General features: G+C 41.4%; 2 protein-coding genes across 2 annotated transcripts; one reads left to right on the forward strand and one right to left on the reverse strand.

The window, feature by feature from the left end:
- Positions 1-925: 925 nt before the first annotated feature.
- Positions 926-25,212, reverse strand: psmd1 (proteasome 26S subunit, non-ATPase 1). The gene is made up of 25 exons (XM_086115523.1): positions 25,043-25,212; positions 24,365-24,408; positions 24,204-24,277; positions 23,619-23,788; positions 23,284-23,492; positions 23,043-23,186; positions 22,701-22,927; positions 22,522-22,582; positions 22,312-22,440; positions 21,776-21,864; positions 21,604-21,682; positions 21,301-21,474; positions 21,067-21,178; positions 20,636-20,832; positions 20,389-20,484; positions 20,059-20,123; positions 12,358-12,472; positions 9,078-9,194; positions 8,374-8,476; positions 5,071-5,240; positions 3,343-3,435; positions 3,152-3,238; positions 2,432-2,593; positions 1,204-1,355; positions 926-1,077 (listed from the first exon to the last, which is right to left on the reverse strand). Exons 1-24 carry the CDS (start codon positions 25,056-25,058, stop codon positions 1,209-1,211), a joined length of 2,880 nt encoding a protein of 959 aa, XP_085971649.1. The 5' UTR covers positions 25,059-25,212; the 3' UTR covers positions 926-1,077; positions 1,204-1,208.
- On the forward strand, positions 14,120-18,673 carry htr2b (5-hydroxytryptamine (serotonin) receptor 2B, G protein-coupled). Its single transcript, XM_086115524.1, has 4 exons — positions 14,120-14,373; positions 14,982-15,573; positions 16,262-16,462; positions 16,974-18,673. Exons 2-4 carry the CDS (start codon positions 15,315-15,317, stop codon positions 17,924-17,926), a joined length of 1,413 nt encoding a protein of 470 aa, XP_085971650.1. The 5' UTR covers positions 14,120-14,373; positions 14,982-15,314; the 3' UTR covers positions 17,927-18,673.
- Positions 25,213-26,512: the final 1,300 nt, after the last annotated feature.

Here is a 26,512-nt window from a genome sequence, read left to right on the forward strand (position 1 = left end):
ATGAAGCTACAAATCATCTCTTGACTACTTTTGGCACTTTTCCCAACTTGATCCAAAGTGAACAATGTGCTGCGTCACACAGGAAACATCTTGGGTCTTTCGTGTTCCCCCACGTTACAAATGAAGCCACATTCGAACTTGAGCTGGAAACTTGGCATGTGGAAAGCAAATAGAGATGAAAATAGAATCAATTCCTGCATAGTTTTTTGGTCTGTTGACATGGTGGAGTCGACTGCGGGATTGTCTAAAAAGGAAGAGCAAAAGTGCCGGGGGCGGGGGGGTGACGTTTTTCTTTTCATGGACAGTAAGATTAAGAGAATACTACTGAATTTGGGAAGCTAAAAGCACACTTGAAATGATTTTTGTAAAATTCTTGTTGATATTTAGCCATTGTCCATGAGACTTGATGCCCTCTTCTGAAGTACAAATGATCCATGATGTCAAACTGTCTCAACAACTTCAAATATTAAAAGAATAAAGTTCCTGGGGGAGTGCAATAGGAGGGAAAAAGGATAAATCTGCAACTTTATTACCAACCTACAATATTATGAGAATGAAGTCAGAATCATGAGAACACATTTGTATTTTTACACAAAAAGAGAAAAAAAATTACATTTCTTCGGAGTCCAATTGCAATTTTTTGAAAGACAAAATGAAAGGATGTGTTCTTTAGATGCAAATTTGAAAATAAAGTTTTACCATTTTATGAGAACAGAGTTAGAATATTAGGACTAAATAGAGAAGTCATAATATAACGAGAACACAGTTGCAATTTTATGAAAACTAAGTACTGTACTGCGAAAAGAGACTTAAACAAGAATAAACCTGAGGTGAGAAAACCATCTCTTTTCTACATCCCAAAGGCATTTGAGAATAAAGTCATAAAACTGGGAAAATAAAGTTAAAGAAACTTTCACTCAAAGCCTCCTTTGTATATACGTCTTTTTATTGTATAGACACAATAAAATACAAGGTGAATAAGTAAAATGGCTCCTGCCTGACCAACGGGAGCGGCAGGAAGAACAAAGTGAGGGGGGGGGGGGGGGGGGGACAGAAGGACAGCATCTCTTTTGAGGCCTAAAGACACAAACACACACACACATACATACATACACAAATGCATGCGTCCAGGTCAGCAGAGATCCAAAGTGAGTATTTTTTTTTCCCCTTTCTGAATTAAAAAGCTGTCAATTTGTTTCGTACCTGATCTACTCGTCAATGTACTCGAAGGGCTCGGGGGGCTCAGGCTCTTGCTCCTCCTCCTCGATTTTGGGGCCGTGAGCCGAGACGGGCTCCACCAGCTCCTCCTCTTCCTCGCTGGTGTCCTTCATGATGATGATGCCGCCTGTGTGCAGCTAAACAAACAAACAAAGGTGTCATTAATAACTGGCTTTCAGCTGGCTATTGGTCATCCTCCAGCAATGTCGGACCAAAAGCATCAAACTCATACAGTATTGCCCTGAATGTTGACACCGATTTTGCCATTCTTGTAGACTATGAGGGTTTGATTTTGGCAATATATCGGCTCAGAAAGTTTATCATGGATTTATTTCTCGGAAATGTTGCTCCAATTTGGAAATGTTTAGCCCAGAGTTATACACTTGGTGGAACTGTTGGTGATACAGCGAAGGGAACATGAATGAAAGCCGATGCACATGTTTAATCTTGCAGTGCAGCCAACACGGTGCAGACGTCCAGCCAGGTCTATAAAAGTGTTCACTTCCTGTGAATGACAAAACAAAGCCTTACAAGGAGAGCGGGCCAATCAAGACTACTTCCTCTTTGCTAGATGGTGTTGCGTGCCGATTGGTTGGAAGCGTTTACAGCAGGAACCATTGAGTTGAGAGGCTCTTTTATTGGCCTAATGTTCTGCTGCTGCTGCTGCATCTATTCTCATCCTTGCATTCCAGCACACGCGCACAAAATTGATGCTACCGCTCTGATAATGAAAGAAGAATCCACAGCGGTCACAGAAATAACTAAAGCTAAGAATAAATGAAACAGAATTGTCTTAAAAACAAACTCATGAAACAGGCCTGAACCAAAATGATGGCACTTCTACAGAAATACTGAAAATGATTCGAACACAATTAGGATCACAGGCGTCTTCAGACTATTTAAACAGCGGCAAGGAGTCACTGTGCTGTTTGGTGATGTGGTGTGTACCACACTAAATATGGACCAGAGGCGTGAAGAAGCAAGGTGTCCCACTAGATTAGAAAAAAAAATAATATGGACTAGCATGTTAAATGCTAGCATGTTTATTTATCATTTTGTCATCTTCAAGTTATTTCAGTGACCACTGTGCGTTTGTCTTTCATTGACTTGGGGCTACCAACAATTTTGTCCACGTGTGCGGACGTTATGGAAGTACAAGTGGAATGCAGTTGTTGGGATGGGTCGTGCGTGCAGGCTGGGTGCGGAGTGTTACCTGCTTGAAGGGCTGATAGCGGCACGTGTCGGGCATGTTGAGGACTTTGAGCTGGGCTGGCATCACTCTGGCCGGGTTCTCCAGCAGTTGGAAGTTGGGCTCCACCTCTTTCTTCTTCTCCTTTTCCTTCTCTTCATCCTTCTTCTCACCCTCCTGCACCTCCTGTCGCACGAGCAGTGTGTGTTCAGCCTGAGCTCTTTTTTTCTTGCTTTGTCTCAGCAGCTGATTTGTTGGCCAGTAAAAGGTAATAGAAGATAATTGTTGTCTTTCAACGAAACAACGGAATAAAGGAGGGGGTTATTAACTAATTAAGATGGACTTTTTTTTTAAGATGTGGCTGTTCTACTTGTTCAAAATTAAACTGCAGACAGATATCTCATTGTACAGTTAGCTGTTTTAAAAAGGTCCATGTACAGTGACACCAACTGGATGGCTCCCACCTTTCCCTAAAGCCAATAATCAATCAAGAGGACTGCGGCAGTTGCCAGAAGATTCCACACTGATTCCGAGCACCAGAGCTGAGATAAGATATGACATAACATGGCACGGAGAACCAAACAATGGCCTCTCAGTCCACTCGATCTGGCTAGCAGCCCGTCCAAACATGTTAGCTTTGAAAAGTGCTCAACTAAAAAGGAAATAATGTAAAGCTACTCGGACACAGTTGACAAGTGTTAAACGTTTTAAATTAGGAAAAAAATAAAATAAAATGGCACTCACTACTTCCATTTTCTCCTCCTCCTTTTCTTTCTTTTCCTTCTCCTTCTTCTTTGCTTTGGCTGTGATGGAGAGAACAGCAGTGGAGACCTGCCAGGCACACGCGCGCGCGCACAAGCGCCATAGATATACATTATTAGAAGACAGTAACACAACATGCTAAAGGAAGAAGCGACCTGTGTGTCTTTGCTCACCTTTTCCTTCTCCTTCTCCTTGGGAACTTCCAAAGCTGGCGGGTAGGCGAAGGTGGAAGGTTTACAGTTGGAGCGATACTGCACCTTAGGCATCTGAAGAGGATCAAGTGGGGGAATTTTTATTTGAAATCCTGCTGAATATTGAACTTTGCTCACTTGCAAAGAATTGACCAATGAACAGCGAATTTCCCTGGTGGATAAATTTGTGCATCTCCAATTCGACTGGTTTTTGATTATGGATCAACAGAACATTATGACAGAAAAAAAAATGCTGCGAAAACGCACAATGCAAAAGTACAGTCCTAAAAAGTTGTGCATTTTGAATGAACTAAGTAGTTGATCTCCAATAACTCAGACAAGATTTTGGCTCCCCCAGATTGGCTGCCGCAATAAACCAATTGCCTCCTGAAGGAGCCACCTCAATGTACAACACAGCCATCAGATGGCCTAATGGGGAGGTTGCAGCCCGCAGGCCACAAGAAAACCTGTGTTGGGAGATGTGGCTTCCAGTTTCCAAGCCAACCCAGCCAAGAAACTTGAAGGATTAAGAGGTGGCCAACTACTAGAAATGTCTCATCGATGTGCTCGCCTCCAAGAATTTCTCCACCAAAGATTCACTTCCTTTTGCACATGTGTTAACTTTTATGTTGTATTTTCTTAAACACATTTTAATGTGCGTGTCAAATGACTTTTTTTTTCCTCCCACGACGTCAACGACAAATAAAATGTGGCCAACAGATCAATGTATTCTACGTGAGAATGCCCAGACACGTGCCAGTCATCTATCGGTACATGAACATGTACAAGCGACACTTCATGGCAATCGAAATGTTCCACGACTTTTCACAGGTTATTTCAAAAGGTCATGAGAGTTGAGAGAAATGACATTGTTGTGTGTGAACAAAGTGTGGGAAGATGTAGAAATATAGGGCCAGGGTTACCCCAACCCATCAATATATTGCATTTGTGTCAAGTTTATTTAAAAATTTCATGTATAACGTTATTTAAAATTTTAGACTGTTTTGACTTATCATGAGAACGTGAATCAACAAACGTGTCAAAAAGACAGCACAGGTCAAGCCTTTAGTTCGTGATCCATCATATTGGGAATATTTCAAACATCTGTCATATGGTTGAAATAGTCGAAGATGAACAACTAAAAATTATAGATAAATAAAACAGGAAACAGAACCAATTGAAGAGGAATTTCGTTAGAAGTGGAACTTTTTTTTTTAAATTATCGGTAATATGTACAAATAAAGTATGTAGCTGATAAATGTGTGAGCTTTCCTTTTCCAGGGAAAAAATACATGCAAGTCAGAACATGATAGATGCTCATCTGTGGTGGATTTTAATGATGGCATTGTTGTTTAACTGTTAAGGTCAAGTATGCGTTTAGACGTAGAGCAGACCTGCAGCTTTGATTCATGAGGCAGAGAGAAACATCTCAGCGGGATGACCGATGCCTGCGGGCGGTTATTAACCTTGACAGCTTCTCAAGACTGTTGGGACTACGCTCGTGCTACTCTCCACAGCTAACATTTTGACTTTAACATGGTCAGAGTTACTCGTGAATCTTGAAAAAATCAATAGCGTAAACAGCATTCAACCTGGGGCTGCTAAAAAAAAAAAAAATAAATAAAGGGAAAGAAAATACACAGCATATTTGAAACACTACGCAAATATTCAGTGGGCGCTGAATCAGTAGGCTCTGTGATTTGTCAGTACCTTGAGGTCCTTGTTCAGGCCAATGATGGCAGTGGGTGTGAAGGCCAAGGACAGGAAGTGTGAGAGGGGGAACCAGAACCAGAACTGGGTGAAGACGAGCAGGCCCACGACCGACGGCATGTGTGTGTGACCAGTCCTGGACTGAAGTGAGATGCTCACGTTTCGTCCACCTGCAACACAGACAGCACAACGCTTGGATACATAATAATAACTGCTACTTTGTCACACCACAAAGTTAAAGTGGGAATATTGAAAATTGCCGGTGGGTATGTGGTTAAATTAGCCAGCGGTGGTTTTGAACATGTACCATTCATTTTCCATCCGAGGCAAAGGGATGAAAACTCCTTCCAGAGTCCAAAAGTCAAGCTAATTCTGCCCCGGTTGTCATGGGGGGGGGGGGGGGGGGGGGAAGCTATATTATGCATGAGCATGAGACAGGATCATCGACCTCAAATACCCAAAGTGCCATAATTTGAACCAGATTGTGACAAGTGATTGTTAACTGCGCTGTAATTGTTTATTTGGACAGAGCAAGACACCCGAAAACTGTTTTGATGATGGTTGTGTATGTGGATGTGGAGGTGCACATCATAAAAGTGGTATTAAAATCAAAAATTAAAAATCAGAGTGCTGGTGACGAGCAGTTAACACAAGGGTGGCACATTTCCACACCGAGTGTGACAACACAACCATTTGCAAATAACAGTTGGACGATGTCCGACTCCTCTCACATCATCGGAATATGGAAAGGCAACACAACACGGACCGAGAAGAGGAACTCTTGACAGCCAGAAGAAGATAAATGGAGGGGGGGGGACCATACATTATTGCTACTGGTGATTGAAGTCTGACTGTGGACCAACAACTTTCAAACTTGGCACAGGGAATCTATTGATCACTTTGTGGCATTTAGACAACACAGGCACATACTGTCATGGAAAAGCATCAACCCAAAGACTGCATTGTTTGTGACATCCTGCATGAAATCATTTACAAGTTTGTTTCTGCTTGCCGGTCCAAAAATAATTCCTTATCGGATCAGAAAAATTCTGAATAAGTTATCGGTGCCAATTTTGAGAGCGTTCGTGTGTTCATTGCTGAAGATGTTGACAGATGAAGAAGGCCGATTTCTAAAATGTTGAAACTTCGCCACGAATTAAGACAGGGAAATGACCTTTACGAGTGACTTCTTATACAGACAAATATCTCAACAGTGTAAAAAACGTTGAGTGCAAACGCCCTTCTTCTGTCACAGGCAAACAATAGGGTGGATTTGAAAACGTTCAAAGGTTAAGACGGCGACAGGAAGGACGGATAGGAGGGAACCAAGATGAATCTGTCAGGTCCTGTCGTGATGAACAGAAATTATGGTTCAAGGGCGTGGGTCACACCATTTCAAATTAAATCAGCCAAGACAATCAAGGTAACACTGACTTGAGGTCAATCAACTCATTTAGTCCTGGCAGAGTGACTTGACCCAAGGTTGAAACTCTTCCAATCCACTGACTGAATTCTGACATGGAGCCAAGTATGCTCCTGAAAAGCCTCTTCAAAATGTGGCAACAGGTTAAGAACACTTGACCAATGAGTTCCCCAGACAGTTGGTTATTCCAAGTGCCGTGGTACGTCTAATTTACTAATAACATAGGTCAACTTATTTTGATCCTTTCCTGTGGGAAAATGTTATCTCCATTCAAAGAGGGAGGTGGAGCAGCATCCCTGAACTGATTGCGGTGGACCTTTGAGGTTCCAGTTTAATCAAAAACCAACATTCCCGTGACAGTATCAAAATACATGATGTTCAAGGGTGAAAGTGCAAATGGATGGTTACTTTCTATTGGCGAAGGGCAACGGAGAGAGTATAGATGTACAAGTGAGATATAACGGGGAAGCAGTGAACACTAAATAGGGAGCGACATTTCCTTGGTAATGACGTGTGTGGTAATTAAACTGAGAGCTAATCACCTCCGCCTTTCAAATTAAATACAATAACCACGGCACCTCAAAAGCTCCAAGAAAAAGTCCACAACAAAATATACATCAAAGGTGTCTGTATGAAAGAGGAGGGGTGCTTTTCCTGCCTAGATGTGTTTGAATTTTCGGCGCCGCAATGCCAAGTGTCCTAAAAGCACGCCTAACCCCTGCAAGTTAAAAGGAGTTGGAAGCACCTCTACAATGTGAAAAGTGATCCCAGCGGTAAGGGATCGTCAGGACGTCCCGTGAGGTCATCATGGTGCGCTGATGACTGCGCTTAATGCGCTTCATTTGATCGATGACTTGGTTGTCAGCCATTGTCAACGACTAAAAGCAACCCGGTGGGCTGAGAGACGTAGGCAGACGGTTGATAAATGTGAAAATGCTCACGAGTGCCCACCGCAGCGTTTACTATGTAAAAACATGGCTTCTTTCGAAGGCTTTGTGTTTACATGAGAAAATTGGTGTGTTCTGTGTCGGTGTGAGTGCAGAGCTAGGACCTCACACATGTGAAGCCATTTGGTGCGTTTGAGTCCACAAACGGCAGAGACGATCAGACAAACACGATTAGCAGCGGGACACCAACGGGCCATATGGCGGAGAGCGTAGCAGAGCCGCGCTAAACGCCGGCTGCTAATGAACCTTAATGTGATCTGTTCCAGAGTCACGGTGCACGGGTGGTCAGGCGTGGAGGCTTACTCTGGTTGCCTGAAGGAACTCCAATTAGGAGGCGCACGTACAAAACCACCGACTGACGTTAGCGGCGCTTGTTTTACAGTGTTCACATGCAGTGAGGGATGAAAACAGGCTTTCTTATCGTCTGCCAAGTTGATCTCCTACACTGCGACACAAAGTGTGAATCAATGTCAATTCCACTGAAAAGGCCATACACTCCACAGGAGAGGAGTGGAACAGAATGTGGCTACAACCTGGCATGCAGTAGTTACATTCTGTTTATGGATTTGCAATTTCGCTTCTTTTAAAACAGTGATAGACCGACTATCATCTAGGTTCATGATAAGAACCTGATTTTTATAACGGCATCGGCCTTTTCTAAAAATCCAACAGCTGACAAGTGATTTATTCCAGCATCACACAACTTGAACTTTATTGACTGTATAGAAAATTTTACGGTTCCATTATAAAATTGTAACGTCTCGCAGGATTTACTCATGCCTAATGTGACTTTGTTGATGACCTCTGAGGCACTTTTTTTTTCTTCAAAGCACTTCGATTGAAACCAAAAATCCAACATTTTGGGAGTTCAACATTGCTCGGCCAACTGTGCGTCTTAAAAAATGTTCAACATAAGATATGGTACACACTCACCTGCATCGAGGATTCCCTGGGCCAGGATGGCACCGAATTTGGCCATAACATCATCGTGCTTGTCGTTGATGACCTTTGCGTAAAGCTGTCGGAATTGATTCACCTGGAGACAAAAGGAGAAAATGTATTCATATCCAAGTGATAGGCACCTGCTTGAATAATGAAAGCAACAGTGCTTCATTTCATTCGCCAGATCAAGGGAGAAACATGGTTGCAAAACAACATGTCATGTCAAGTGCAAGTTATTTTGGAGGATATAAATGAACAGAAATAAGGCTGTTGTCTGCCACTACAGACAAGCAGTAAGATTAAAAGTCGATAAACAGTCATGGATGTCATAGTGCCCAAAAATTCCAATGTTTGGGAAAAAATGGCTCATGCACAATTCGGCATGGGACTTCAGCTTTGGAAAAAAAAAATGGTGGTACAGTCTGAAAAGGTGTCTGGCATTTCTTAACTGTCTGTGACAATATATCAGGTGATCCCAGGGCAAGTGTGTGAAGTTATGCTAGGACAAGTTATTTTCCAGGAGTGCCACGACACGTTTCTTCACCACTTCCTAAAGCTGATGCCTTCAGCTTTCAAACTTATTTCCCCCTTTGATCTCCCCCCCAAACAAAAAAAAACCTACGGCTGTGACATTTTTTTCATGAACATGAGTTGCTGTCGAGGATATCTGTTAAGAGAAAATCAGAGAGACAAACCTTGGGACAGGTAACTTCCGTTTGCTGGATCATGATGAGTGCAGAGGCAATGAGAGCACCCTGTCTCACGTAGTTCACTGGGTCATTGGTCATAGGCTCCAACAGATTGATGGCCTCCTGCACAAACAACCGTCACAATAAAAAACTTGAGCCAGAATCAAGAGTTTTTACTAGCTTATAGGCTGCTTACAAGGTGGGTAGGGGCACAAATAGGCACATGATCTAGTTGCCATTTGTAACTGCAACATTGGTGCAACAGGGGGAACATGTGTTCAGGACAAACATTATTAACAGAGGAAACAAGACCATACTAATTAATGAGATTAGTGGCATCCATATCTGGTTGCCCAGGACAACTGTATTACAGTTAAAACAAGGACCGCCTTCTACAATTTGCTCCTATTAAGTCAGAGAGATGATTTTTCCAGTTCTCACTCTGCATCTAACTGAGCGTTAACATCTGTAACGTTTACGGACAAGTTTGGGGTGGGGGGGGGGTAGGGTTGGGGAGACCACCCTGTTCAGTCAATGCGGGAGAGGAGGTTCACAACATGTCTCCCGAGTCGTGACAAGTTCGAAGGCAAAGCCAACATCAACTGACCACAGGTTTTCAACCTCATCACAATACGGAAACAGTTCTTATTAAAGGACTAAGTTACATAAGACTGAACACTGACGTAGGGAATGTGTCGATGCTCGTCTTACTGGATCTCAGTGAAGAATTTAATACAATCAATCGTGACATACTGTTTGAACTGGTTGGAAACTTGGGTGGGATTAAATGGAACAGTCCTCAAATGGTTCAGGTCCTACTTGGAGGAAAGGAGTTCCTCTGTGGCCAGTGGAAGTTTGAAATCTGATCAAATGGCTCTGACATGCAAGGGGTTTCTCAAGGGTCAGTCCTTGCACCCCATTTATTCTGTCTGTATATGTTAACCCTGCGTGGGGCTATCATGACTAGACTGAGGACACACAGCTCTATTTATCAATGTCCCCGAATAAAATCAAATTCACTTAAGGTACTGTGTAATTGTCTAGAGCAAATTAACAAGTGGATGAACCAAAATTTCCTTCAGCTAAAGAAAAATAAAAACTGAAGTAATGGTTTTTGGAAATAAAGAAAAAAGATTTGCTATTATATATAATATATAATCACCTGGAGTTGCTGTCATTAGAGACTAAAGACCAAGTCCGAAACCTTGGAGTGTTGATTTTTTAACAGCTGAAAAATATATCCTGACTGACTTGTTGCATGCTCCAAGCAGACCAGTTGAAACTTATCCGTGCTTTTATCTCCAGTAGACTCGATTATTGCAACAGTCATCTTACTGGATTCCCTCAAAAGAGCATCAAACAGCTGCGTACATTCAGAAAGCAGCTCAGGTTCTGACCCGAACAAAGAGGTCAGACAACATTACTCGAGTCCTGAAAGCTTTACACTGGCTCACAATCAGCTGGAAATTAGATTTTAAAATCCTGCTCCTGGCCTTTAAAACACTGAATCGTTTGGATCCTGAAAACATTATAGAATTGCTGATAAAAACCCAGCAGGGCTGTGAGGTCTGCAGACTAGAGCTAAGATCGGTCCTAAAAAAATCGAGGCCGACCCGAACCGGCCCCAGGGTATTTAAGCCCGACCCGAACCGGCCCCAGGGTATTTAAGCCCGACCCGGCCCGAGCCCGATCACTTAGCTTGATTTGCAGGCCCGAGCCCGAAGCAAACCCGACATTTCATATTTTATTTGTGAGGACTCGGGAGGAGGAGGGGTGATTTCTGATAACAAAGCTTGTCTTTTGGAAGTTAAACAAGACTGTATAAAAATTTACATCTTTTATATTTCTGTTTCTGAAGAGGTTACATTAACCGGCAATTTTCTATCATTGACGGATTTTCTTTTAAGAGTGGACGGGGAAAATTTAAGGCCGTCCGTCATTTTGACGGGTTGAAAATTGGGCCGTAAACCACCGCATCCGTACGTCTTTAAGAATCTAGCGCGGCACTATAAGAGAGAGAAGCAGAGAGACAAAAAAGAATAATGATGGGTGGATCATAGACAGAGACAGGAAGGAGTTCTTTGAATTGTCATTGCAAGAGTTTAGTACAGTACGTGTTGTGATGAGGCGACTTCTGTTTTTTTGCGAACCATGGTCTCTCGTGGCCAAAACTATTGACGGCCTCGAAAAAAATAGATAAATAAAAGGTCAGCGACCCGACCCGAACCCGAAGCAATGATTGACATTTTAAGGCGCGGCCCGATCTTACCTCTACTGCAGACTAGTCAATTTGTGGAGCCCAGAGTTCAAAGTGAACATGGTGAAGCTGCATTAGTTGTTATGTTGCACACAAACTGAATAAGATGCCAAGAAGTCAAGCCGGCTCCTAGTGTAAATGCTTTTAAATCCACATTGATGTGATGAAGATCTTCTAGATTTTTAAATATTTTTTTTTCTTATGGTTAATTTATAAACCTACTCTCAAGTCTTTACTTTCAAATGCTTTTAAGTTTTTTTTATTCATGTGTTTAATTGTTATCAATGTATGTTCTTTTTGTAAGATACTTTTGTTTTCTCTGCTTTGCTTCTGAAAGTCGTTAACTGGTGTATTTGTAAACGCTTGGCGGTGTTATGTCTGCTTGTGTGAAGCACACCGAGGTGCATTGTGCTATTTCAATTAAGCTGCCTTGCCTTGCATTGACGGAAGGGGGATGGTGGGGGTCTGTGAAATGTAAATCACTTTGGAAAAATTCATGTGGTCATAAAAGAGTACATATAATATATAAAATAAACATGCTCCCATAATTAATACATTTCTCCTGTACAATACAATCAACAAGAACCCTCCTTTCATTGTGGACAAAAGCTAGCACGTTGCAGCAACAATTTCCCAAGGAGAAGTTGTATAAATTACAACAAAATAATTGATTCCTTAAATAGGTGACCTACTTCTCTCTCCACAACACCATCACTCTCCCAATAAAGGGCCTAATAAGCTGGGGCAGCAGTGTATACACACTCTGCCATTCCTTTTCGAGCTGGTGCTTTTAAAACTTGAAATGAAAACTACTGAAGGAATCATTTACATTGGTTGATTTTAATCAGGTTATTGTGAACGAAAGACCCTCTTCTAATTGGACAACTCATTCAACATTGTCTGTTGTTTATAAGAGTGGAGGGAGATTGGTATTTCACATTTGATGTCATACTTTCAGTATATTTGCAGATCATTCATTTAACCTAGAGTGTTCATGTGGAACTTTTTCATTTCAACGAGGTAGCTCACCTTGTTGCCTGTTCCGGCACAGCAGATGCCCAAAGCCATGGCAGCACCACAGCGAACGTGAGGGTTGTAGCTCTCTGACAAAAGTGACACGACACTGGGGCATTGCTCAGGAGTTCTGAAGAGAAGTGAAAAAAGGCTGATACTATGAGCACACAGAATCAAAAACTAAATAATGCTGCTATTGGAGTCACAAAAAGTCACAAGATGGGTTGGATACATTTAAAAGTACCATTACATATATTGATCAAAATATATGTTAGGGTTTTTTTTAGTCCAGAAGGTCTGCCAAGAGGATTTGTTCCAAGAATCTGTTTTAGGAATTGAACAAATGAGTCACATGAACACAACCTTCACAGCCAGACTGTAGATCTAGCTGTGTTAGGGAATGTCTGTTCGAGCCATCTTTCAAAAAGAAGGAATTTGTTTCTGTATACAACTATGACGGGGAAAAAAATGAAATAGTGTGTTTGGTGTTAAGAACGACACGCTGGGATGTGATTTGCAAATGCTGTTACACTTGTATGTAAGAACTAAAATGGTATATTTCTACAACAGACACTTTTAACAGGACTGCCCAACTGCATGTTGTGGAAAGCAACAGGAGAAACCAAAGATGATTTAGGTCAATATTTCATTGATCCTTAAGCCAATTCAGAGGTTGTATTTTATTGTCATTAGGTTGCTGTGTGTATCAAGTTCTGCATTAAGAAAAATACTTTTTTTACCTGCACATGCTAGCAACTTGTTTTGCACTCAAAAGAAGAGTTCAAACACACAATGTCAGATCAAGATGTACTTCTGATTTAATTCAGAGATAAAAGGACTTTTGATTTAAGTTCGAGGTATAAAGTACCAGTCTTCGATTCTGGCAGTCAGGTGACATCCTACAATAGCACCTGTGACATCCTCTGACTGTATCGTTGGGCTGTTTAATTAAGTACTAAATCTTGGTGTGCATGCTTCAAAAGTATCAAAAGAGGAGTGGCAGCAGCTGATACAGCTGTGGTTTATTTGCCCCTCCAGTCTACATATCCAAGGCCTTTGCAAGGAGTGGCAAGCAGTAAACCAATGTGACAGGAAAACAGATTATCGATGTATTTGTGGCAATACTTGAAAGATAAGATCATTTAACATGCTTCCTGACTGCGACACATGATCATTCAAAGAGACTGAACATACCTGGTCAGTGTTGTAATAAACAAGACATGATATAGTATGACTTTTACAGGCAAGCTCTGCATGTATAAGAACAATAGTTTGACTAAAGCGGATAGAGGCGAGACTACCCTTTAAGGACATAAGGGAACACGGATTTACTGGCAACATTTTTCACATTTTCACAGGCGGAAAAGAGTCATTCACCATCTGTGAAGTCTTTTACATATTTAAATACCTCGCATCTGCTTTTAAAGTTGACTGCAACTGCCAAGACTTCAGTGGAGTCATTTCAAAAGATCAAAAGAGGGAAAATGGAATTTTAAAAAGTGGACAAATGGAGGTAAAATGTAGAACTGCATTACTACTTCAGCCCATACTCTTGTTAGTGTAAAGTGTAATGGAGGTAAGACGAGAAAATGACAGAACTAAACACTGGGTTGAAGAAGAAGAAAAAAAAGACCCCCAGGAACCACTGGTACGCGGCTGCCATGAAGACATTCATGCATTATGCACACAGCGTGACTCACGAAGACTGAGGGAAGGGAGGGGAGGAGAGGAGAGGAGAGGGGAGACAGTGAGGGGGGGGGGGGTGAAAGAAGGAGCAATGACAAGCTCTTTCGAGGCTGGAGAGCCAGAAGGAAAGAGAAAGGCAGAAGCCACATCATCTGAAAGTTCTAAAGTTGTGACCATGGGAGGTGATGCATAGCCGGACATTTTGGACATAAAACCAATCACTCATCATGGACAGGGAGAGAATTGTCTCATGGTCCTACATGGGAGGGCTACTAATATAATGGTGGTCTTTTTGGAAGAGAACTTCAAGAGATGAAACATCTCTGAGCAACTCATTCAGGAGAGGTAAGAAACCTTTGCAAAGTTATACAGAACATTTTAGTGTGTTAAAGCGGTGATTCCCAAACAGCGAGTCCGGCCGGGGACATTAGTCTGTCGCGAGAGCTCGAGCGGTGTGCCGTGGGAACTTGTCAATTTTCACTGAATTGGTGAGAAAATTATTTATTAAGAACAAATAATGTACAGTATTTTTATCCATCCATCTATGCCAGGAACTTATAATGACAGAAAGAACAAATAAATGATCTTCTATTCGATGGCAAAAAGTATGAAATTGAAAAATGTATCCTCTTCTGATGACATTTTTGTTTGGTGGTGTGCCGTGCCCTGGTTCAATAAAGGTTGAATCGATCACTCTTTACTAGATGCACTTTGATTAACTCTAAATTGTGTTGAAAGACACTCATACAAATTCTAGAAAAAGTTTTCACATTTTGTGTACTAACACTCATTCTCAGAGACATTTGAGGCACATTCCTTCAGCATTTGAGTTGTTAAGAAAAAGCCATTTTCACAAATTCAAAACAATATTCCTCACTTTTTACAAGCATCTTCTGTTGTCAACTGTCATATCATTATTGCTGTTCCGCTGATGGATTTGTTTGTCATTACAGGTGGAAACAATGGATAGTGGATAACCTGTCAGGGAAAACGAAGGAACATGAGGACTCCAGCTGGTGTCTCCCTGTGGAAATACTTCATGTCTATGGATTAACAATATGGGAGACATTTCCACGATCATCCAGAGGTTGTCTGTATTTTTCTTTTTTTTTAACAGTTGTATATTTCCTTAAGGTATGGGGCATCCAGCGCACTGCCCCTGAGCTTTTTAGCCTACCTGCCTGCGCCTCTCAGCGGCTACTAGTGACAATGCTGACCGAGCCTGCAAAACCACAGAGATCAGAGCCGAGACCCAAAACAAGGCCCGCTGGAACCTTCACAGCACAATGTCCCAGTCAGATGTGGCTCCGCTGGAGGCTGACAGCTCGCTATCAGAAACCTCTGGGGTTCCGTTAAAGTGGGCTGCTCTGCTTTTTGTTATGGTCATCGTTCCCACCATTGGTGGAAACATCTTGGTCATCCTCGCTGTGTCACTTGAGAAGAAGCTGCAGAATGCCACCAACTACTTCCTCATGTCACTTGCTGTGGCCGATTTATTGGTGGGACTCCTGGTGATGCCAATTGCCCTGGTCACTGTCCTCTACAGTAAGTTAAACATGTGGAGTCCGAACTGATAAAAATGGTTTCAAAAAAACATGTGAAACAAACCCTGCGACCAAAATCCAAGAGATGTATTTATAAACATAATTTTAAAAAAATGATAACATGTAAATTGTATGAAGAAATAGGAAGCTGACACTTGGATTAGTTTTGGGCCTGATGTTTACTCAATATATTGACTTATTAAAAGGAAATCATTCAGAAGTCATTACGTGTGGTCATGAGTCTTGACTTGGGTAGAAGGAGAACTTTGAGAACAAACGCCATATTTCTATGAAATAAGGTTCCTATCGGGACACCAAGATCAAAACCACAATAAAAATTATCCACGGGTCCCTCTCAAAAAGTAAAACAGTGCTGGAACAAAAGTTAAAGTGCCAAATGAATGCCTGGAGGTGGAAATAAACATTACAGTAAGTCTCCAGAACATCAAGATCAAGAACTTTAAGCGACATCAACAGCCTGAGACCGCTCCTCTTTCCAGCAGTCATACCTCACATATATAAACAAAGAGAACTTCTAATCGAGTGCCATTTCTAATCCCTGACTGGATGATACAGCTCCCACTACAAGACCAGAACAATTCACCATTAGAAACCCAAAATATAGCAGATCCACTGCTCAGGGAACATAAATGTCAGTTGTGAATTGCTATTTTCTACCATTTCTTTAGATTCTGGTTGGCCCCTTCCTGACTTCATCTGCCCTATTTGGCTCTTCCTGGATGTGCTGTTTTCAACTGCATCCATCATGCACCTGTGTGCCATCTCACTGGATCGCTACATTGCCATCAAGAAGCCAATACAGCACAGCCAGTACAAATCCAGAGCCAAGGCCATGGTCAAGATAGCACTGGTGTGGCTTATATCAATTTGTAAGCATTTCTCTTCACATCTTTCACTTTCCCATCCATTTCACTCATCTCTGTAGCCATCTCTACAACCACAAATTTCAAACACGAGCAAGGTTTTGAAATACATTTCTTGACGCAAGATCCATGGCAGACCTGGTTTATAAGCTCATAAACACAGGCCGGATGGAATAAAAGCAAAAGCAATATAAACAGTTATACTCTGCAGCATTGGGAGGGACACAGTGTGGGTTCGGCAACACCAGAACAGCAAAACCAAAATAAAATAAATCAAATCAAACAACCGAGATGTTACCATCAATGTCTCAATTGGGGTCAATGATTCCAGTTTTAAAGCAGAGTCTGTGACCACTGCCATATCCATCCATCTAATACAGAAAACAGTAATTTTATACCATGGAATTTCATTTACAAAATGGGATTTAAAAAATTATTTTTGTACTTGAAGCATTAAAATAAACTAGCAAGATTTCCCCTTAAGACTCATATAGATTTTTCTTATTCTTCTCTCCAGGTATAGCGATCCCTATTCCAATCAAGGGGCTCCAGAACTACCAACCCAGAAACAACATCACCTTCAACAGTAACCACACATGCCAGCTTAAAACGGACACCTTCCGGGAATTCATCATGTTTGGCTCCATGGCAGCATTCTTTGTTCCGCTGATCATAATGATGGTCATCTACTTTCTTACTGTCCATGTGCTGCGCAAAAAGGTCGATTTACTCAGGTCAAAAGTGATTCAGCGCTTCAGCTACCCAGCGGTGTCCACAGTATTCCAAAGGGACCATGCTGGGACCGCAAATCAAGTTGACCAGTTTCATGTGCTGGACAGGCTTTCCAAGATGCAAGAAAACCCCAATGTAGGCACGGCAAAGCTTGCTCCTATCGGTGAAATTCCCTTCCGCAGAATGTCCACCATGGGAAAGAAGTCAATGCAGACTCTAAGCAACGAGCAGCGTGCCTCAAAGGTGCTGGGCATCGTCTTCCTCCTCTTTGTGGTCATGTGGTGTCCCTTCTTCATCACTAATGTCACCTCTGTGCTGTGTACCAGCTGTGATATCAACATCATCTCCCGGCTGATGGAGATCTTTGTGTGGGTGGGCTACATATCATCGGGTATCAACCCACTCGTTTACACACTCTTCAACAAGACGTTTAGGGAGGCTTTCACATGCTACATCACCTGTAATTATAGGACCTGCGCACGTCATCAGCCGGACAGAAATCTAAAGACCTCAAACATCGCTCGGACTCTTACGAGAATTTCATTCAGATCTTCCATGGCCGAAAACTCCAAACTGTTCATGAAGAGGGGCATGAGGAACGGCATTGGGGCAGTGGGCCCCCAAAGTCCACCGAGATGCCGGTCATCTGCCCATTCATGTAGCGGTGTCATGTTAGACACAATGCACTTTGTGGACAGCTACGATGCCAAGCAGGAAGAACACGTGAGCCGCCTATGAAGCTACAACAATCCAATCGATCTGAGAGCATCAGGACATGGCTGGGATCTTACTGAAAAACCTAGTTTTTCAAATTCAAAACAGGATGTTTGCACCACCACCAACTTCAAAAGCTGTTGGACTGTGTTGGACTGGGATTTTGTAATGTACTTTCCTTGATATAAGACCTGGCTATGGGGGTTGACCCCACAATTGTACAATGTTACAGGACACAACCCCCCCCCCCCCCCCCAAAAAAAACCAAAAGCAAAATCATGCATTTTGTTCTTCCACTGTCACTCGAAATATAGGAAAACATGACATTGTTAGCTTTCAGAAACTCAAACAGCTAGCATCTAATGTCAAATTCTGCATCTGGTGTTATCCACAGATCATTCACTCCCTGACAATCAAGACCAAATTGACAAGTCTTTCAAACTGCAAGGTCAAGAAACATTTGACATAAACAGATAACGTTTTCAAAGGTGAAATCCAATCAACTCCTTGTAATGTTTACATTCTGTCAAGTGGACTGATAGAAAATGCACTTAATTTGGACTATAAACCTTCTCAGACCATATGTAGCTACTTCCTTTCTCGTCTACATCTCTAGAAATCATGCATTTTGTACTGCCTAAACTGTATTGACATGATCCAGTATTTTTTTTTTGTACAAAATGACTCTTTAAATGTAAGTTATGCATCACTAAGAAACTTAACATGCTGAAAAAAATGCGTTGCCAAAATGAGTTGTGTGTTCCCTCAGAAACATTCATTTTCTGTGACTGTTAAATAAACTCTTTACATGTCATCTTCTGTGTTGCTGTAAATATGGCTTGGTCTTTTCTGGTTCTGACTGTGCCTATATGGGGATAGACACCTGCCATGTTTACAGGACTTGTCCAAACTAACCAACTCAGACATACATTGTCTTCAGCCTTCCAAAAGCAACACAAGCAAAACTGTCAACAATATTCCAATACACACATCGGCCTCCAAACTAAACATTGTTTTGGGAAAATTCAATTAAAAGGAGAAACAGACTTGTTAAAGAATGAGATCCATGAACTAAAAATTAACTTTACATTTGGATTACAAAGATCTGTCTGAAGAGATGACATTTGATTGTATAGATGGTAAAAGCTACCAATTATGTATGTACAGTATACATATTGCATTAAGTTCATGAATATATCAAACATTTTCTACTCTGGGGATTTTAGAAAAAATCAAATAAACCCCTGAGATTATGCTGTGTTCATCTTGGCATGTAAGTGTTTCAGTAGAAAGGATCACACTTCTCTTATGATTTCTTGAACATTTTGGCCTGAGTGAATTGATGTATGTATCCCAAGAGCAAAGCGAAAAAGAGCAGGAATGCATCCATAGGCTGCTTGTCTCCCACTGATCAGATCTGGTTGCTGGTCCGAAACACACTATCTTGGAGGTTGAATGGAATAATTCTTCCACTAGTACATTATAGGCGCAGCATTTTTTGTAACCTTTTTTCTTGAGTGGTTTCAGCTGAATACGCTGTTCTGGAGACAGACAATAAATTGTCAAATCTTTTAACTTTAAAGTTAAAAAAAAGTCTGCAATACACTAGTTGGTTACTCGATACTAAATCACATAACACATTTGACGAGTAACTGGAAGACAAGCTGTAGGCTATTTATGAGAAAATTAGTGCTGAAATAAGTGCTGACCAAACAAATTGGGTATGCGAGAGTTCAGAAGTCTTTTGTAATCAAAATAACTTTATTGTGGATGCATGCATGCTTGGAGATTTTAATATTTTAAAATATTTTTTGGGGCTCACTTCCCCAATTTTCCCTCAATTTTTTGTGGAAAATTATTGATTTGAATTTTCATCACCATTGGGGGTTTAATAAAAACAACAAGAACACTATTTTCTGTCTTTGCAATGCATTTCAATGGGTGGCATCTTCAAGTGGCTTTTCACCCGGTCGCTATCCCCCACGAATAGAGGGGATTCCACTGTAAATATTTTTCTCCAGATTAGGGACAAATATCAATGACAAAATTGTGGGATCAAAAAAAACAACTATAATCCATGTAATGCAAAGAGAATGACCACTTGTGACTGAATTATAAAGCCAGTACCATTATAATAGATTCCATCTGGTCCTTACCTGAACAAGATGAAACCAATGGACTCGACAGCTGCCCTCCTGACATCATCATTTACGTCACTCACCTTAAAATGAAGGAAGCAGTCATTTCATCAATGCCAATATAGCACCTCTTCAAACCCTGCAAATAATCCTTAGGTCTACACTTTCTTCAAAGCTAATATGAGGGGCCTCCTATTGATACTAGCATGCAGATGGTGCCATCTAGGGGACAGATTTGCAGCACTGCATTGGCTTTATCTGCATGCCACTCGTGATGGGTTTAAGCTGCAAGTTGCAACATTTATATTAGAATATCTTTGTGAAGTGGACCAACCACTAAACACTTACAGCGACATGTAGCAGGCGTCGGATGGCCTTGTTGTTCCCAGAGCCGCAGTAGGCCATGCCTACAGTGTACATACCAGACCTCCGCAAAATGGGGTCCTAAAAGTCAAAATGAAAGCAGTGTTCTGAGAATAGGTGTCTGAATTTGCAGCTACAATTTGATGCTCGTACAAACACTCAATAAACGCTACATTTCCTTTTCTGTGGATAATTACGAGAGTTTCAACAAGTACCCCCTTGTGAGGTTTACCTTATCTCTGCAGAGAGACTCAATGAGGGCATCGGCCTCCTCCATGCGTCCATACATGACCAGAGCGATTCCCACCGCCAGGCCACGCAAAATTTTCTCGTGTTGGGTCTCCTGCGCATAGCCCACCATGTCCTCAATGGCCTGAGCAGACTTAGAGCCCAGCATGACTAGACCCAGGGCCAGGCCGGCAGCCTCACCTAGAAGGACTCGCATGATCAGTAACTCTTGACATCCAGAATATGTTTCGGTAGAACTGTACAGTAAATCATATCAGATGAATTAATATCATGCTGAATCATTGCAAGACATTGTTCTGAATAAATACAAACAATGTGGAAGCTAATTGTCATCAGATCATAAGTCAGAAAAATCAATGAAGGCGGTCACAGTTTTTTTTTTAGAACATGACAACTTGTATCGGTTCAACACACCAGTGACAGCATCATCCTGATACAAATTGGACTTGAGGAGGTCATACACATCCTGTCTAGCGGTTCCCAAAGCTGCCAGACCGAGACCGAGACCACCTCCATGACGAACAATCTTTTCGAACAAAAAAAATAAAAAATAAAAAATGAGGCACACTGTCAGGTAGGAAGCATATCACCTCAAGCACGAGTTGCATGTCAGGATTTGTATGTTCAAGCATTTAGAGGCCAACTTACATCGTTGCTGGCGTTTTTGAGCTGACCGAGCAGGTAATCAATGATGTCTCCGCCATGATTGGCATGGATGAGGCCCAGAGCGTACAGGCCTCCTCCCTCCTGGTAGGCAGAGCCAGGGGAAGTGTCCTTTGGCAGGTATGTGGCCATTAACTGAAGGGCCTCTTTTTCATGACCCTATGAGAAAAAAATGACAAGATTTTAACAACAAACATAACTAGCGACCTCAATTATTTTTGGATAGTTATTTCAAAGATTACGTTGTGCAAAATATGGTTTCTATTGATTAATGTCACTTTAACGGACCTTGTGAATGACACCAAGACTTGCTGTTGCTGTGAATTTTGCCCAGTTAGTGGCTCTGGCAAGCCATTCAAGGTTTTCTCTGTAAACAAAAAAATAAAATAGAAGCTAGAAATGTAATTAATTGTGAATACCTGTATATTTTTTTCCGTGACATTTTCAATGAAGCGCTTACCTGAGGAACTGGTCACTTGTGGTGCCAGTGTGCATAAAAGAGTTGGCAATGACGGTGGCTGTGTGGCACACTGAATTTCGGACCGCATCCTGAAATAAGATGGGAAATTTGAAATAAGAATGCAAAAAAGTCACAGCAATGTCAAACAACTCTTTCTAAAATATGACCAAGTACACACATAAACAGGAATTTCTATTTGGCCTTTTTGTCCACACAAGGTGCTTTAGGGCACTGAAAAGACAAAATGTGGAGATATTCAAAAGTTCACATTTATAGTATTTGTGCACAATTTGGCACTCTGCCATTCCAAAATTTTTCACAGAAATTATTATTATTTTATTTACCTTTGCTGATTATATAACCACCAAATATGTTCATGGACTTCATCACCACACATACATATTTCATTTTGTTCAATGACGCGCTCATACGATTGTATACATCCGAGTGGCAAAAGTATGTGTTTATGCAATTTTTTTCCCCCATGTACTTCGTCATTGGTCTCTTTTTACAGAGCTCTGAACTTCACACATTACCTTTGTGTTTTTGAGGATCATAAGATCAGTGTTGTTGTTTCGAATTAGGAACTGCAGGTGCAACTCAATGGCCATCTCCCCGCTGAGGATTTTGATCATCTTGGCGTTCTGGTCTTTTGGCTCTTCCTTCTATGAATGTTATGAGAGCTTAAACTTGAGGTTTTTTTCCCCCCTACAGAGACACATAACAATCGCTGCAAATTCATTTACCGTCTCTGCTGGCTTTCCTGCAGGGGAGCTGCCAGCTTTGTCATCTGTCTCCATTGCATCGCTGAGGAAAGAAAATTATTACTCTGCACAAGGTGCTTTTTTAAAATTACTACAGTGCATAGGATAGGAGAGTTGTTCCTATTTATTCAAACACAGTTTCATTTCAACTTTATGCTCACCTGTCTTTATCTGTAGTGGACACAGTGCCTGTATTGGTGGAACCAGGAACTGCTGGGATTGGTGTTCCAACCGTTCGCAGGTTTTGGATGACAGAGGAGAGGAACTGCTGGCTGGCGCTCTCATAGAGGTCAAAGCAGATCTGGTAGGCCATCAGCAGATTGTCCTCCTTCACCAACTTTTCCAAGATGTCACTGACAGCTTGGGGATCATCCAGGAATATCAGGCACTATAGGAATAAGGGGGAAAAATGAGTTGCAGCAGAATGCTATTGTAGAACGAAGTGACTTTTGGAAGATTCACTAAAAAGGTAATGGTGTTTTTAAGACAACATCTGGAGTTACCTGACAGACATTGATGAAATCAGGCTTCTCCAGGTTCATATAGAGCTTGACCAGAACCCGCAGCACCTCATTGCGGAACTTCTTGTTTTGCATGAGCGACATGCACACCTTCAGACTGTAGGCAAGAAGCCCACTGACGTCATTCTGCATAGGAGGAAATGTTACATAACAACCACTTCTTTGAGCAGCCATTAACACAAATCATATCTCTCATATGAGCTGCGGTAAGAGGGAGCATTACCGATTCTAAGATGGTCTTCTCAAACATGTCAAGGCGACGAGTTTCTAAGGCAATGCCGATAGCCTGCTTGTACTTGTGGTCGTTGAGGCACCGCAGGAACATCTTGTTGACAATGCCTTCCAGGCGGGGGTCGATACTTTTCCTCTCTTCATCCTCTGGCAGTTCAGCGTTTTCCACACGCAACTTGGTGTAATGGTCGATGCATTTGGCTAGGAGGAGAAAACAGTACATTATGACGGGTGTCACTTTCCTCGCTCTGGTAGAGACAGCAGACCACCATCATCATTAGATCTTCATAATAAGAGATGCTGTAGTGATAATCTTTGATCGCTCACCAATGATGGTTTCCACATATTCAGTGTCATCAGTGACATTGAAGAGATCCCCAGCACCAAGTGCATAGTTCAGAGATTCCTCAAAAGCTCCAAGATGATAGAAGACCTTTGAGGCCACCAGAGCGGCAAATTCTCTGTTGCGGAATGTCTCATCTTCGTACAAGACTTCGCTGCAAGTGTAAAACACAGAGAGGAAAGACAGGATGAAACATGATGCGGCTGAAACATGAAACATGCAGAGGCAGACTGGTTTACACTCAATGACATCATGCACAACATTTAGTAAGTTTTTTTCTTCTTCCGGAACAATTAAATAACTAACAATGCTTTACATGTAATATGAGGCCAATAGTAAACATAATAAACATGCTCATTAAGTTCTTGTGAAAGAGGATCTTTATCAAAACAGTATTTTGAATACCCTTCATTGGCACATCACTACCGTCGGGCCGAAACCTGCTGCCAAAATGTGGTCAATTTCACATTACAATTTTCTTTTTTTACAAAATGATACTATTGGTCAGTACTAACTAATGTATATGAGTGTCTGAGTGTGGTGGGGGGTTATTTCAATTATATACATACATTTTGTCAACAGATCCTGAAATTTCAGCCCAGAAGTCATTGACAAGGTAGTCAAGCTTCTGCAGTGCAAAAACCTGCAAACAGAAGTCAAAGAAATGGCTTAAACAGGGCTGTTTATTTGAAGGGAGTAGCTCAATGTTGGGCTGTGATAAGTGTCTTACTTTGAGCTGTGGTTCCTCCTCATCAAGGAGGGAAATAATTCCAGCTGGGGAAAAATACAGGATATTTAATTCCACACTTTTGTGTTTTTATGCCAAATGGCACTGTACATATTTTTTGTTTGTTTTGGTCTCACTTGTTTGCTGTCAATGGCATCAGTCATGAGTGTTTTCGATGCATTACTTGGGTCTCCCAGTGTTGAAAGTCGAACAAATACTGTATCAAGTAATGGAATTTGATTTGCCACGGTCATCCAGGTACAGTACTTGGAAAACGTTTCTTTCAGTGTTTTTTTTTAAATGAAGTGATATAGAACGGAACTGTTTGATGCTGTGAAAGTTCAGGGTTAGTAACTATTCCCTATATAGACATTAAGTGTAATAGTACCAGTTTAAACAGGTCATATTATTACTTAACGATCCGCATTGGTAGCGTTAAGGAGAAATCCCTCCATACTGCATTTCCAACACGTGGCTCGACATTTTAAAGTAAATATTCTTGCTTCTTGGTCGTAAATGTGTTTAAACTATCGACTGACAATATAAACTTTCGGGAGATTTTGTAGGCTAAATGCTCACTGACAGCAGACAGTGATCTATGTGACTCAGCTATATCAATGGCAGCTAGCTAAACTTTGGGCTAGCAAAAAAAAAAAAAAGATTGTCCTTCTCACAACTTACCGGCAGATGTAATCATGGTTAGCCTGTATTCCCTCCTCTGTCCCGGGATAGGTGTTCAACAATGTAGCTCCGTACGTATTATTTTATGGTTTGCTAAATTTAACTATCAAGAGGTGCAAACCAGTGCTACCCAACGAAGCCGCTGCTAACTTCTTTTTGACAAAGCCGGAGGTCCCCGACGCTTCACCTCGATTTTAGCTGCCCTTGCTGTCGCCTGATAAAAACCACAATATAAAAGCAACGTGTGCAATCTCATCTCCTTTTGAAAACAATCCACGTTGCTGAAATAATTTAAAACATTCGTATTTAAACATAAAATAATAAAGGTAAAACAAAGGTGAATGAAAATAAAATCAACTGGAAGACAGGCTTTTCTACAAACGCGCTGCCATGCATTAGTTGTTTCCTCGTTTGAATGCGGGTATGATGAAGTGTGTGTGCCACAACACTCAATACCTTGAATAAACACTGACCAAGACAAGTAAATAGATAATAAACACACATTGGGGTTTTTTGATACCGTAACAAAAACCCAACCAGATATGTGAACAAGCAAAAAGAATAGCACCAAATAAAAATAATACCAGTGTTCTAAAAATTGTAGTGTTCCCTCACTTATCGTGGTTAATGGGGACCGGCACCCTGCCGCGATAAGTAAAAACCGTGAAGTTGGGTTGGCTTGCCCCAACCCTAGGAATTTTTGTGTATGTGGGTAGCAACATGTTTAAAATATGTAAACAGTGTTTATATTTTACATATTTGAAACAAAGACTACAGGGGTACACATATTTATTTAAATCTTCAATTATAAAATCTTATACAGTAATTAACATTAATCAGCATTCCCTTCTGAGAGAGACAAAGAGACTTGTGTTCCTCTCACTTTACGCTCTGACAGTGTAGCCACCGTTAGCCTCCAGCTAGCTCCTGGCCCCCTATTCTCTCTCTCTCCCTCTACACTTCCACCGTGCACGTAGCAAACACAACAGAAAAGAGTATGTCAGAGAGAGGCAGGCGAACAATCAGAGAGTCAACAGCGTGACACAACACTGCTCAGAGTCAACAGCGTGATGAGACACAAGAAAGGTGCTGGGTGGGGCTGCAAAGATGCGCAGCCAATCAGCTGACGGGATAAATCCACTTGTGCTGTAATTGGTCAACATCGCGCTGGGAACCAATCAAAAGTACAGTCATGTACAAAACCTATGAGTCATTCGGCATTTATTTCTGAATACTGTACAGTACTTTGGAAAAAAAAACGAGGGATCACAGTATTTTTTTTCTTGTTTTTTCCAAAACATTGAAATATGACTGAAGCAATTATGCTATGTGGCACACGAAATATGGAATTCAATTATATACCAAAAAAATAAATGACGATTGCCATGAAAAACAAACAGCTATGAAAACATTAAAAATGTCAAATTATATGAAGTCCTGAAATATGATCAATCGATTGAATTGAATTAT

Source organism: Hippocampus guttulatus, chromosome 7 (genome assembly GCF_054856545.1).
Source record: "Hippocampus guttulatus isolate MCC_2025c chromosome 7, RoL_Hgut_1.0, whole genome shotgun sequence".
In the NCBI taxonomy this organism is placed as follows: Eukaryota; Metazoa; Chordata; class Actinopteri; order Syngnathiformes; family Syngnathidae; genus Hippocampus; species Hippocampus guttulatus.

Excerpts from the sequence above, each read along its gene's own strand:
- htr2b (XM_086115524.1), top strand. The coding sequence starts at position 15,315 with ATGTCCCAGTCAGATGTGGCTCCGCTGGAGGCTGACAGCTCGCTATCA. Across the intron at positions 15,574-16,261 it reads CCTGGTCACTGTCCTCTACA|ATTCTGGTTGGCCCCTTCCT; the intron begins GTAAGTTAAACA and ends CCATTTCTTTAG. Across the intron at positions 16,463-16,973 it reads GGTGTGGCTTATATCAATTT|GTATAGCGATCCCTATTCCA; the intron begins GTAAGCATTTCT and ends TCTTCTCTCCAG.
- psmd1 (XM_086115523.1), bottom strand. Across the intron at positions 22,928-23,042 it reads ATTTCATCAATGTCTGTCAG|TGCCTGATATTCCTGGATGA; the intron begins GTAACTCCAGAT and ends TTATTCCTATAG. Across the intron at positions 20,485-20,635 it reads AGTCTCTCTGCAGAGATAAG|GACCCCATTTTGCGGAGGTC; the intron begins GTAAACCTCACA and ends TTTGACTTTTAG.